General features: G+C 36.6%; 1 protein-coding gene across 1 annotated transcript in view; it reads left to right on the forward strand.

The window, feature by feature from the left end:
- CHD1 (chromodomain helicase DNA binding protein 1) overlaps positions 1-14,064 on the forward strand; it is an 80,044-nt gene extending 65,980 nt beyond the window's left edge. Inside the window, exons 34-37 of the mRNA XM_028149826.2 lie at positions 5,732-5,828; positions 6,745-6,796; positions 7,295-7,505; positions 11,250-14,064. Coding sequence (XP_028005627.1) covers positions 5,732-5,828; positions 6,745-6,796; positions 7,295-7,505; positions 11,250-11,595 — 706 coding nt within the window. The 3' untranslated portion in view covers positions 11,596-14,064. The remainder of the gene's footprint in view (positions 1-5,731; positions 5,829-6,744; positions 6,797-7,294; positions 7,506-11,249) is intronic.
- The last annotated feature ends 804 nt before the right edge of the window (positions 14,065-14,868 follow it).

The raw sequence follows: 14,868 nt of genomic DNA on the forward strand, positions 1-14,868 counted from the left end.
TCAAGGGTCTCGCTAAATTTATCAGCCTTTTCTAGAAAATTCTTGAAAAACCTTATAACCGTGGTTTTGAACTCTATATCCAGTCGTTTGCTTTCCTCCATTTCTTTCATTTGTGACCTCTTTCTTTGTCTTCACATTTTGGCTGCTTCCCTGTGTTGATAGAGTGTCCTGGTGTGCTAGGTGTCCTATAGGGCCCAGTGGCTCAGCCTCCCTTATTACCTGAGATGGACACTCTTGGTGTACCCCTTTGTGGGCTGTGTGCACAGTCTTGTTGTAGTTAAGCCTTGATTGTTGTTGGTATCACTGGGAGGAATTGACCTCCAGGCCAATTGGCTGTGAGGATAAGCTGTGTCTACGCTGGGAGAACTTATGTGCTGGAGACACCCTTATGAGACAAGACTTGCAAAAGCCTCTATGCTCAGCTTGGATGGAGCGGAGTCTCAGGGTGGAGCAGACAGCAATGGTTTCCCGTCAGCCCTTCCCTAAGAGGCCTCTGGGTCTCAGTGTCCCACAGTAATCACTGCAAGCACCTCTGAAAGCCGCTCTCGAGTTTTGCCCGCTGCCAGACTGTCCAGTTTCTCCCCGAATGAGTCTGGGTCCCCAGATTCTCGCCCGGAACTGGAGTTCAGAGCCGTCAGGAGCTTTTGTCTCCCTCCCAATTGAGAAAGCCAGCTGCGTATTCAGTTGCCAGCCCTCTCCACGTGCGCGCCTCTGTACCTCTGCCTTCTGCAGCTCCTCTGAATCTCAGTGTGCTTTTCTCTTTCCTTCTAGTTGTAGAATTTCCACTCAGCCAGCCTTCCTGTGGTTCTGAATGATGTCCTTTTTGTCTTTTAGTTATAGTTTTGAAATTGTTGTGCGAGGCAGTAGTTTAGGTATTTACCTATGCCGCCACCCTGGTTTCTCTCTTGCATTTTATTTTTTAAAAATTTTCACAATTCAATACATTATTCTCAGTAGTATCTTTAGAAATTGGTATGCCAAACAAATAAATTTATTATTATGTAAGTATACTTAGCAATTTGTCTTTGAGTATGAGTATAACACCTTGTAAAAATTAATATCCTCAAACAATGTAAAATGGAGAATCATCCTTTATTTTAGAAGCAGTAGCAACACAGTTGATCTTAACATTGTAAAACTGAACTGCTATATTATTATACAAATCACGTAATGATTACCAGACCCAGATCAGTGTTAAACCAAACTACTACACAACTTGGGAAAAACATAAAATAAACACAAACAAGTCCCTGATAGTAATACAGCTACACATCAAAACAAAACAACAACAAAAAACCGGTAATATATTTCTGGAGGAGTGATTATGATTACGCTAAAATAAAAAAAATTCTACACTTATTCCTTTTATCCTTAAATTCAACCAGGACCCATTTTAGGGAGAGGAGATAGGAAATTGATCATGTAAATTTTGCTGTTATGTCTAAAGAAACTAAAGCCATGTATGAACAATAATATCCTTAAATTGTGCCTATAATGCCATGGAGTAGTCACTAGAGTTGGCATCAGAAGATCTGCTCAGTCCCCACCTTGGCTCATTTGGGGCTTTTTGACCTTGAACAATATCTCTGAGCCCCCTGGTATTATCACTGGTGAAATGATAACATCTGTATTTGAAGCTATATATATTTTTTTAATCCTCACCCTAGGATATTTTTCCCATTGATTTCTAGGAAAAGTGGGAGGGAGAGAGGGAGACATACATACATCGATTGGTTGCCTTCCATAGGCACTCCTACCAGAATTGGGGAACCTGCAACCAAGGTATGTGCCCTTGGCCAGAACCAAACCTGACCCTTCGGACCGTGGGCCGACGCTATTAACCACTAAGCAGAACTAGCCAGCCCTGTATTTGAAGCTCTTTTTTTAAAATATATTTTTATTGACTTCAGAGAGGGAGAGAGAGATAGAAACATCAATGTTGAGAAAGAATCATCAATCGGCTGCCTCCTGCATGCCCCCCTACTGGGGATTGAGCCTGCAACCCAGGCATGTACCCTGACTGGGAATTGAACCACAACCTCATAGCTACACTGGCCAGGCATGAAGCTCTTTATAAATTGTAAGACATTACATATTTTTCACTTATTGAATAATAAGAAGATATGTTGTGAGGAATGGGAGACAGTAATTTTAAAGTACTATATTGATATATTCATATATTCTAGCTTAATCTTTTATTTTTTGTTAGAATATATATACTGACTGGAGCATTAACTCTTTCCTCAAATACCATAAACAGTTATTTCATCCTTTTCAACTCATCTTACGATTTCCAAGCTCAGAGCCATAGATCAAGAATACAGTTAAGTTCAATTATATATGTTAGGCTTTCATGGGAATCTATCTTTTTACATTGAAGATCCAAAGCTAAATTTTCTCTGCCGTTGGCTCCCAAACATGTTCTTGATTGTCGCTTAGCTGTGGTAAAATTGGGAAAATAAAGGAAATGGAGTGAATTATTCTTAGAGCTAAATTTCGTTAATTTAAAGGATTATATTAAACGTCTTTCCTACTTTTTAGTGTAAAGGAGCTTGGTTTCCATCTGAAAATATTTCAGTGTACTATATTTTGAAACCTTATAATTAGAGTTCAGATTTTTGAGGTCGTAGAGAGGGAGAAAATCTATTTTGCTTGCTAGAAAGATTAGTAATAAGTATCTTGTTGAAATTATATAGTGACTAATACAGATATATGCTATTTTAGATTTAGTTTATAAACACAAATGGGGGCAGGGAGAGAAAATCTCTAAAGCAAAAGAGACTAGTAGCCAGGAGACTTATTTCTTTATGTTTGTCTTGACCTCCAAAGGTTTAATTCTTCTTTTTACCCAGTTGAGCAACTTATTTTTGTTTTTCTCCCACTTAGTTCTTACCTACCTTGACTTCACTTATAATCGATTACATGGGGAAATGTAGTCTAGGCAGCAGTTGCCAACCTTTCAGACCTCGCGGACCACCAGTGGTCCGCGGACCACCGGTTGGCGACCGCTGATATAGGGAATGCTTCTCAATTTTTGGACCATTTCTGACATACCCCATTGTCTGTTAAAACTCTCCATTGGTAAAAGGACTTAGACATTGTGAAAAGGCAAAACAGAACTTTTTAAATATGTTTTGGGGTTATAAACTATATTAATTTGTAAAACTCAGCAAGTGTAAACTTAAAAAATTGTGCATCTTATCCTATGTACATTTTATTTTTAAAAGAAAATAACAGGTATTGACTAGTTAATGTTACGCATACTGAAGTATTTAGGGTGAGAAATACCAACACCTCCATTTGTCTTTGAAATGCAAACAAAAATTACAATGATTGCCTGAGAGATGGATGTATGAAATATGTCATAGAGCAAGCATAGTAAAATGTTAATAATAGAATATAGGTAGTAGGTATGTGGGTAATCATTGTAAAATTCTTTCATCTTTGATGTATGTTTGAAAATTTTTCATGAGGTTGAAAAAAATTAAGAAACAAAATAATCTATGCATATGTATTTTGAAAGTGTCCCATTCGTTTAAAATAGCCTGATAATGTTAGTCTTGATACCTTAATATGCTGCAATTTATTTCAGTGCCCCGGTTTTACAGGCTATGAAGTATCGCTCACTATAAGGAGCAGATTTTGAGAGTATTATGAATATATGTGCCCATTAACTATGAAGACATAGGTGATGGCTCTTTAAATTGCAATGCATTTTTGCAAAATTATAGGCCAAAATATTGATGAAAAAAAGTATCATTGTATGTTGCAGTTAAACAAAGAACCTTCACAAACTAAATTGATAATACTAATGGTAATTCAACAAAATTTAATAATGGTTATTTAATAAAACACAGAAAGCCACAACTGACTTAACACTGATAAGAATTCGTCTAGAAAAATCACCAGACGGACATTTCTTTATGCACATGTGCTGGGGATAATTCTGCAGTTAATTTATAACTCACAGACTTATATCCCAAAATTTACTAATACATAGCAATTTCTTAGTAGTCTACTAGCCAGCAGCTATTCTTACATATCAATGCTCAAAATCAGAAAGCTGAGAATTACTTATTTTAGTGGAAAGCAAATTAGGAGCCCTGTCTTCTAGCCTTACTTAGCTATATGAGTCATTTAGCCTCATTACCTGATTTGCTTGTTTATTTTTAAAATTGGCTGCTATTTTTACTATACCTATTTAAAGGTTATTTGTGAAATTAAATAATAGGAAAGAGCTTTGAAAATATAAAAACAGTTTAATATACCTGTCACCAATAGTGTCCCATGCAAGGCTTTATAACTTAATGTCTACTTTGTAGTTATAAGTAATAGGTGCTTGATATTTAAAAAATGTGTCAGCCATTTAGAAATCCCCAAATTAAGTGCTTTCATATACTTTCTCATAAAATAGAATGAAAAGTTATTTTCCAGCTAAGAATTTTTGCTTTCTAAGACCATCTTCCTTCAACCAGTGTCATTGGAAGATGGCTTTCTTTTGGGAAGTCATTATTCATACAGAGGATTTTATATATATGTTTTTTTTTCCTTAAAATTAATTGATTGGCTCGTTGAAGATGTTGATGTTGGCTAATCTGCTAAACTCTATCATCGGCTAATTAGTAATTTCTCTACCCTGTTTATATAAGCAAGTTTCAAGTCATACTTTATAATACCTACTGAAAAATATTTAAGAAAAAAATTGTGAATATGTAAAACCATTACTATTTCAGTGATAGCAGATAGACTTAAGTGTCACTGATTATGAATGACTGTTTAGGAAGCCGTGTTAAGAAGTATTCATAGGCTGCACCTGAATTTATCATGAAGTACTATGATCAGTTACTAATTCTTGCCTTGGGATAGGAAGAGAGGCCTAAAGACTCCATGTTGTCCATAGTTTGTAGTGTCTGGTCATGTTATTCTCATGACCATTACATCCTACCTAATAAAATAGTGATATGCAAATTGACTGCACCTTCGCTACGCCAAAAACCACGCCCACCAGCCAATCAAGGCGAGTATGCAAATTACCCAACAAAGATGGTGGCTAATTTGCATACGCTGAGGGAGGGAGGAGTGAAGACTGAAGACAACTTAGAAGGAAGAGGGAGGAAAAGCGGAAAGCAAGGTGGCTGCCAGAGGGAAAGCCCGGGCGGGGCAGAACGGGGCGGAGCGGGGTGGAGCTGGGCGGGCGGCAGTGGCGAGCTGGTGCAGGCACGGTGGCTGAAAAGGGCAGCGGCAGCGTACGCGGCCCCAACGGCCGCTTGCAGGATTCTTCCTGCAAATGGGCTACTAGTTACAATTATAAAATGACAGTTGTTTTCTAAAGTATAACTGCCGGGCAGAACTGTTAGGGCCCTTTTTTCACAAGTGATATTATCTGATGGTATAATTGTTCAGACTAGGAACATAGCTTGTTCCTTTTATAACTAATCTGAATAACATGAGTCCTTTCCTGATTTGTAAATTTGCATCTCTGGTTTCAAATTAGGATTGATTAGTGCTTTTCACTCCAAAAATTATAAAATGAAGGGATTTGGAAGAGAAATCAAACTTAATGTTTAGGTTCATTTAGCGTTTTATCCATATATGAAGTTTTGAAAAACACTAGAAATAATCTTCTTAGGCTTTATTACATAGAGGGCAAAGTATGTGTGTTTGTGTGTTTCGGGGATTATGAAAAAGCTAAATATTTTTCACCAGACTAATTAGACTTTTTTTCTTCTAGAAACCTGTGGATTTTCGTATCTAAGTTTACTGAGTTTGATGCAAGAAAATTACATAAGTTATATAAACATGCTATTAAAAAACGGCAGGAATCTCAGGTAAAGTAACACATCATTTTTTTTCCTTATTTATGTTACTAAAACTGAGACATTCTTCCTTAGAGAATTTAGTTAATAAATGTAGAAGGAATGAATGAAATAGAAAATTACCACTAGAGTACCACATTAAGAACTTTTGCAGGTAAGAGCTTCTGAAGGAAGCTAAAATTAGTGAACAAGAAATGAGATATTAGCATAGTCTAAAAGTATCTCCTCTAAGATGTTTATTAATTACAAAAAGAAAGAATAACATTTAGAAAAGAAACCTGCCTGACACCACTGTAAATAAGCGATTAAAATCAACAGTGAAATAAGACATACTGACATCATGGACCACCTGAGTATGATGCACTTAGAAAGGTACATCACTTCTGTGGTTTGCATAAGAAAATTCCAGAAAAATGGCAAGTAAGAGAGATTCCACACAGTAACTCTGTAGTACTCTTCAAAAGTGTCAAGATCATGGAAGACAAAAAACAACGGAGCTGTCCCACATTGAAGGAAAATAAGTTAGACATAAAACCTAAGTGTTATATGAAGTTCCAGATTGGATCCTGGAGTGGAAAAAAGATCTTAGTGGAAAAATGTAAAATCTGAATGAAGTATGTTGTTCAGTTAATAGTGTTGTACCAATGTTAACTACTTAGTTTTGATCATTATGCCATGGTTATATAAGATACTAACATTAGGAGCAGCTGTAAGAAAGACCTATGGGAAAGTCAAATTTTGTAATGTCATGTGACAAATAGTTTATGATTTTTTAAAAGATACCTGCAAATGCTACATGTATACATTCTAGTATCTTATGTAAGGGCTTCTTTCAGCCTCGAGGTTTTCTTTTTAGGGCCCCCCACCCTTTTTTGTTATAGTTTATTATACCACTTAAAAGATTCTTACATGTGTGCATTTATTTTAGCAAAATAATGACCAGAACAGCAACGTGAATATTCAAGTGGTTAGAAATCCAGGTAAGTCAGTCTTACTAATTATTTTAAAAAGCACATTTTAAAATTGTTTTCCTTTTTGGGGTTTTAGATAATACATACTCACATCATTATATTGAATCTATTATCTTAATCTGTTTCTGCTTATTGTTAACCTTTCCATAAGTCACCTTTTACCAGTTTATAGAAACTGTATGTAATTGTTAAAATATAATAAATTATTAAAATGATAATAAATCAATTTAGAATGCAGTAATGCATTTTTTCTACACAAGAATCACAAAAGTATAGTCTGTCTCAGAAGGAAATGGGCCTTATATGTTTCAGTTGTGATTTTTCACATTTCGGAATAAAGTGACCCCTTTTGTAACTCTTAGTACTGTTTTAATAGACCATTTCTAAATGCTTTAACTACCTATATTTGGGAACTGATTTTGTTTAGCTGGAGTTAAGACAGAAATTCTTATAATGTAGCAGCAAAGTTAAATTCATTAACAAAAGTTGAGTTTTTTAATTTAACAGATGTGGAAAGATTAAAAGAGAATACAAATCACGATGATAGCAGCAGAGACAGTTATTCTTCTGATAGACACTTATCTCAGTATCATGATCATCATAAAGACCGACATCAGGGAGATTCTTACAAAAAGAGTGACTCTAGGAAAAGGCCCTATTCTTCTTTTAGTAATGGAAAAGATCATCGTGATTGGGATCACTACAAGCAAGACAGCAGGTAAACCTGACAGTCAGTTCTTAAAGTTTGCTTATTCGTGTCTTTCTGTTTTTTATTTTATTTACTATATTTGACCTTATTATCACTTCAAACATCAACTAATCAAACAAGCCTTATGTGAAATAAAGGTGCTTATTTATAAATAAGAAAAATATGAACTCTAATTCTTTTTGTTAATATTAAGAACTGGGTTTTTCTATAAAATGTTTTTTTTTAAATTATAAGTTTAAGATCAAAGTTTAATAAGAGATGAAAGTATAGGGAGGAACTGATGAACAAAAACAGATCCAGAGACAGAGAAGCATCAATCAGACCGTCAGACCTCAGAGGGAAGGTAGGGGAGGGGGAGGGTAAGAGGGAGAGATCAACCAAAGGACTTGTATGCATGTATATAAGTCTAACCAATGACACAGACAACAGGGGGGTGAGGGCATGAGTGGGGGGCTGGGGGGGTAATGGGGGGATAGGGACACATATGTAATACCTTAATCAATAAAATAAAAATTAAAAAAGCATAGGGAGTTCTATAATTATGTCGCAGGATTCGTTGTTGGTTTTAGAGAATATTGGCTTAAAAACTCTTCAAAATATAATTGTATATAATAAAAGGCTAATATGAAAATTGTTCCTTCGATTGGGAGTTCGATCATGGGGTGGGGCCAGCCAGCCAAATGCCTACATCCCTCCCCCCAGCCAGCTTGGCCCGATCGGCCCTGATCGGGGAGGGCCAGCCAGACCCCACCCATGCACGAATTTGTGCACCGGGCCTGTAGTCTATATATTTAAAAGCCTAAGCGACCATTACGACAGAACGACCAGTCACTATAACGCACACTGACCACCAGGGAGCAGACACACAACATGGTGGTCAGTGCGCTCCCACAGCCAACTTCCCCTGGTCCCTCCCCGCCACTGGCTGGCCAACCTCCTGTGGTCCCTTCCCCCCCCCCCCCCCCCCAAAGCCCTCCGCTGGCACACCCTGATTGGCCCGGCCTTGATCAGGACTGGGTGAGACAGCCCTGATCAGCTCTGATTACCGGCCAAGTTTAGGGACCCCACCCTTGCACAAATTTGTGCACCAGGCCTCTAGTAAGGTAAAATAAAAGCTTGGTGGAATATGGCTGAAATTTGATGGAGGGAGTTCTTTATTACACTCTATTTAAAAATCATGGGGAAAATTTTTATTTGAAAACACCTTATTGCAGTTAAATTTAATCACAGCATCTGAGATAGCCTTGAAATCAGGATGTTTTATTTGTGGACTAGAGGCCGATGCACAAAAATTCGTGCAAGAGTAGGCCTTCCTTCCCCCGGCTGCCGGCACCAACTTCCCTCCGGCAGCCAGGATCTGGGCTTTGCTCCAGCCGCCACCTGCAGGCACCCGGGACCCGGGCTGCTTCACTCCGGCCACCGCTGGCAGGCACCCAGGATCCAGGCTTCACTCTGGCCCCAACCTTGTCCGGATGGACGTTCGGTCTAATTAGCATGTTACCCATTATTATAGACTAGAGGCCCGGTGCACAAAATTCATGCACTTGGGGAGAGGAGGTCCCTTAGCCTGTCCTGCCCCTCTCGCAGTCTGGGAGCCTTTGAGGGATGTCCAACTGACGGCTTAGGCCCGCTCCTGGTGGTGAGCAGGCCTAAGCCATCAGTCGGACATCCTTAGTGCTAACATGGAAGCAGGAGAGGCTCCTGCTATCGCCGCTGTGCTCGCCAGACGTGAGCCCAGCTTCTGGCTGAGCAGCGCTCCCCCTGTGGGAGCGCACTGACCACCACGGGGCAGCTCTTGTGTTGAGTGTGTACCCCCTGGTGGTCAGTGCATGTCATAGCAACTGGTCTATCGGTCAACTGTCTGGTGGTCAGTGCATGTCATAGCGAGTGGTTGCATGGCCTTAGCATATCATTAGCATATTTCGCTTTGATTAGTTGAACGGCCAACTGGACACTTAGCATATTATGCTTTTATTATCTAGGATTGTTTTGGGGTTTTTTTTAAAGCCTTTAAACAACCTGACTATAATGACAACATAATATGTTTTGTTCCTTTATTAATAAAAGAATATTTTTACTAGTTAGTAATCATTACTAGAAGCAAAATAAAAATGAATAAAAGTAAAGATGAGAAAAAAAAAAGTAAAGATGAGAAAGAAGTCAGTAGATTTTCTTTGTATTTTAACTGTGCTCAATGCAATAATTCTCTCTGAGAAGCACAGTCACATTATAAATGCATAATTGTAGAATAGCTCTTAAACTTAGAAAAGGGCATAAAATGAAAAGACCACATTTATAGTAGTAAATATTTATAACTTCACAGACTTATAGAAATAATTTATATTATCTATATACTAGAGGCCTGGTGCACGAATTCGTGCACAGGTGGGGTCCATCGGCCTGGCCAGCGATCGGAGTGATCAGAGCAGGCCTGCCGGGGGGAGAGGGGGACAGCGGGAGGTTGGCTGTGGGAGTGCACTGACCACCAGGGGGCAGCTCCTGCATCAAGCATCTGCCCGTTGGTGGTCAGTGCAGGTCATAGCTACCATCCAGTTGTAACACTCACTTAGGCTTTTATATATATAAATATAAAGAGGTAATATGCAAATTAGGCTGGGACTCCTTAACGGGTCACAACCAGACAGGAGGAGGTTGCGTGTGCAGGTGAGGCCCAGAGCGGAGACCGAGACAGAGGCAGGGGGGCCGGGGGATGCTGCGAGTCAGGCGTGGGTCCTGGCCCCCCACAGGGTGCCTCCTCGCACGGCGGGGCGCCTCCTTGCGCAATTTCAATCGCTTGCTGGGCCTCTAGTTTATAATAAGGATCTTTCATGAACCAAAAAACATCAATGTTCAATTTATTAATCAAACCTCAGGAAACCTTTTAAAAGTCATCAGCAAACCAGTGAAAATTCTCTTTTACAAGTTATTTCATAGACTTCATTTTAGAGGTTTTTATTTTTTTCTGCTGCATTGGTTCTCAACCTTTCTAATGCCGCGATGCTTTAATACAGTTCCTCATGTTGTGACCCCCAACCATAAAATTATTTTCGTTGCTACTTCATAACTGTAATTTTCTACTGTTAATTAATCGTAAATATCTGTTTTCATAATGTAAATATCTGTGTTTTCCAGTGGTCTTAGGCTCTACAGCAGCGGTTCTCAACCTGTGGGTCGCGACCCACAGGTTGAGAACCGCTAGCAGGGTCGCCTAAGACCATCAGAAAACACACATATTTACATTACGATTCATAACAGTAGCAAAATTACAGTTATGAAGTAGCAACAAAAATAATTTTATGGTTGGGGGTCACCACAACATGAGGAACTGTATTAAAGGGTCATGGCATTAGGAAGGTTGAGAACCACTGGCTTAGAGGCTCATATAAAAAGGTTCTGATTTCAAGTGTATTCTAGATAGTTGTATTTATCTTAATTCTAGCTTCCAGATAATTAAGATGCATTAATACAAATGATGCATAAAATAAAAAGTACCAAACATCATAAAATGGGCATGTGAAATTAGATGCTCTTTGAGGTGGTCTGTATGGTTCACTTTAGTTTTATGAATCAAATAGTTTTTCAAAAGCACACAGTTATTTCCAGTGACTTTTAAGTAATGAAATACTGAACTTTTATACAATTAAAAGTATACTTTAAAGTATTTTGTTTTATTTTTAATAAGATGTTATTCATTTGGAAACATTTAATTTGTATTATTAATTTAAATAATATTTCTAATTTCTCTTTTGTTAGATACTACAGTGATAGAGAGAAACACAGAAAACTGGATGATCACAGAAGCAGAGATCACAGGTCAAATTTGGAAGGAAGTTTAAAAGATAGATCTCATTCAGATCATCGGTTACATTCAGATCATCGGTTACATTCAGATCATCGGTCAAGTTCTGAATATACACATCATAAATCTTCCAGGGATTATAGGTATCACTCAGATTGGCAAATGGACCACAGAGCTTCCAGTAGTGGGCCTAGATCACCACTAGATCAGAGGTCTCCTTATGGCTCCAGATCTCCATTTGAACATTCAATTGAACACAAAAGTACACCTGAGCATACCTGGAGTAATCGGAAAACATAACAAAAACTGATATTTTGTCGTTCTGGACTTTTCTTTTAGCCATATATCATAAACCAACACAGTAATTGCCTTACATGACTTGAAAGATATAAACAGATCTTCTATCAGTAGCAGTATTGTTACTTCTTTCCAGGATGCAAGGTCTATTATCCCAACAGAAGAGAAAATATTTTTATATTTAAGGATTATGCTGCACTGTGCTACAAATATTGTAGTACTTTTTTTTTTCTTTTTTAAAGAAATGGAAAATGTTTACTCTTACAGGGACCTCAACACTGCCCTTCCATATAGGCTGGATAAACTGTTTTTAAGTCAGTGATTTTAGACTGACCTCCATTTAAATTATGTTTGTATATGAACTTTACTCTGACCTGTGATCATGTTTCAGGAAGGAATGAAAGAGAGTTCTTTTCTTAATAAAGAAAAAACACTCAAGGATTTTGTTCACTTTCCAAAGCTACTTGTTTACATTGTACACTGCGACCACCTTGCCGCTTTTCATCACAAGCTTGAATATTTAAATTCTGTACTTATATCTGTAAAATAGCCAGGAACTTCCTGTTTGTGATCTATTACTATGCCTTTTTACATACACAAAAAAAATTGTAAATTATTGTAAATAGATTAAATGAGCTTTCCTTACTTACTTCCCTTTCTCAGGCTTTTTTTGACTGTTCCTTTCCCTACCAACTCAGGCCTTCTTATTGTTTAAAAAAAAAAAATCAGTGTAACAACACTTTTTAATGATTTGTCTTGATGGAATCATTGTTTAGAATGTAAAAAATGGGGAAAGGGGCTAATTCCATTAGTCCTCTTTTTATATTGACTATTTTATTAGATACATGTTATTTCTTTCCTTTTACTTTTTTTATTTTATTTTATTTTTTGGTCAATAGTGTGTATGTAGTAGCAAAATGGTGAGATAATACGTAAAATCTAAACTGCATGCTCTGGAAACATTTTCAGATGCATTTGGTTTAAAAAGGGGTAAGTGTATGAACACTTTCAGAATTCAAAATAGCCAAAAGTTATTGTAAATCCATTTGTTTTCCCTTTTCATGTGGGCAATAATGTCAAATGTGCTATGCAGCCAGGTAACATTTTAGATAAACTTGATTGACTTTTATAATATAACTGTTACAATGCACACTGATTGTATATAAAAACCTTATATATGACAAATTAAATTTAAGAAAAAGGATATGTGGGCTCCTGTAATTTTCTGCTGCATTTTTATTCCCTCTCTTAAGAAAAAAGGCACTTAACTTTTTTTCTTTTTAAGTAGTAACATTTAGCTGCCAGAAAATGGATATTTTGGTAAGCAGTTGGATATAGTTAATGTATAGCACTACAACTAAATCTATTTTGAAGACCATATGAATCTATGACGTAAAATTTAGGTCATAGGAATTTTTGTTGGCCTCTTTTTGGTTTTCTGCAGATATTATTTCAAAATGCCTTATATTTATTCACAGATTTTTATTTTGTTATATTCAATGGGAATTTTTGACGTGTATAGCATACATTTTTGGATGTGTGCTGTAATGTAACAAATTTGAATCTTAACTGACAAATATATTGATATATTCCAATAATATTCTTAAGTGTGTCCCTGTTGATTTAGCTGTGGGAGCAATCTACAGAAATTTGTTCATAGATGTATTTTTAAAATATTTTCTGTTTATCTAATTAGGTCTAAAATTTACACTAAGGGTACAAAATAAAGCTTGCTTTCCATTTTTTGTTGTTTTTTTAAGCAGTGATTCTTCTTTTAGTTACTCTGAAGAATGATGGTCTTTTTTTTTTCCTGATATCTCACATAACATGGGGAATAATTCAATTTTTAAATATCTCATTTAAAATCAATATAAAAGTGATAAAACAGTTCAGTACTGGTACACATTTTTTAAGATTTTTCACTGTATAAGTGATTATTTATTCCACAAGATAGCAGTGAATAAAAAAATGTAATGCTTAATGAGGTCATAATACAGAAAACAAATCAGGGTTGACATTTTTAAATCATCACTTTGTAGTTGGGACATTTGGATTAGATCCTATTGTGCAAATTTCATAAAAGAACAGTATTGCATTTTTTGAGACAATGGAATGGATTCTTAACAATTTTACATTTAGTTGGATATTTCAGTCAACTAATTAGTGGAGTTGAATGAAATATCTAAAACTATGTAGCATTTATTAACTGATGGAAAATATGTTCATTTGTAAGAAGTAATTATATAGAAGAGGAATAAGCCATAAATTTATTAAAACAATGGGGAAGAACATTAGTACATAGATATAATAGGGAACATTCTCTATAAAATATGCTTATTTTTGTCTTTTACATGCTCATTCTGCTTTGCATTTTTATCTATTTGTGTTTTAATTTTTCAAGGATAAGAGATTATGCATAGTACTGTACCAATTAACCTTACACTTTTAATAATTTACAATAAATGATTCTTATGAAAAGCAATGGCCTGTTTGCTTATAAAGAAAATATTTTTGTTTAGGATATGTTAGAAAATAATTTGCAGACTGGAAAGCTGTGGAAAATGAGTGTGAATGGTTCGTTCATTATTTTCAGAGTGAGTGGTTTAAAATTAGAACCTTTACAGTTGTAGTAGGTTACATATGATAACTTTCTGGTTGTAATCTTTTTGTAGTTAAATAATGAAAGGGTTGTGTAGGTTTTATACTGATTTACACAGTTTACTTTCTTGAGATTTATCAGTAGGGCCCAGCTGGCATGGTGCAGTGGTTGTTCGTCGACCTATGAACGAGATCAGGTTCAATTCCAATCAATGATTCTCTTATTATTGATGTTTTTCTCTCTCCCTCTCCCTTCTTCTCTGAAAACAATTAAAAAAATATATTTTTAAAAAAGAGTATACACTAGAGATAAACGTCATAATTCTTATATGTGCACTATATGACTGTTTTTTACTAGAAAATGATCTTTGGACCATAAATGTCATAGATTTATAATTCAAACTATCAAGACTCAAAGTAGAGTGAGCAACATGGCATTGGAGCCACCTGAGTCTAAAGGCCTCCTTGTTTAACAATGAATTCTTGGTTAACTTTACCATGGCAACTGTAATTAAAGATCATCTGTTTGATTGAGTTAACCTGTTCATTCAGCCTTAAAACAAATGTTATTCACCTGAGGCCTCCCATAATCCCCACATAAGCTTACGTCGGACGTGGCCCCACCACGCACCCAGTCTGACTCCAGCTGGGTTCCAGATCTGGTGGGGAAAAAGAAAT

The sequence above is a fragment of the Eptesicus fuscus genome, chromosome 4 (assembly GCF_027574615.1).
Source record: "Eptesicus fuscus isolate TK198812 chromosome 4, DD_ASM_mEF_20220401, whole genome shotgun sequence".
In the NCBI taxonomy this organism is placed as follows: domain Eukaryota; kingdom Metazoa; phylum Chordata; class Mammalia; order Chiroptera; family Vespertilionidae; genus Eptesicus; species Eptesicus fuscus.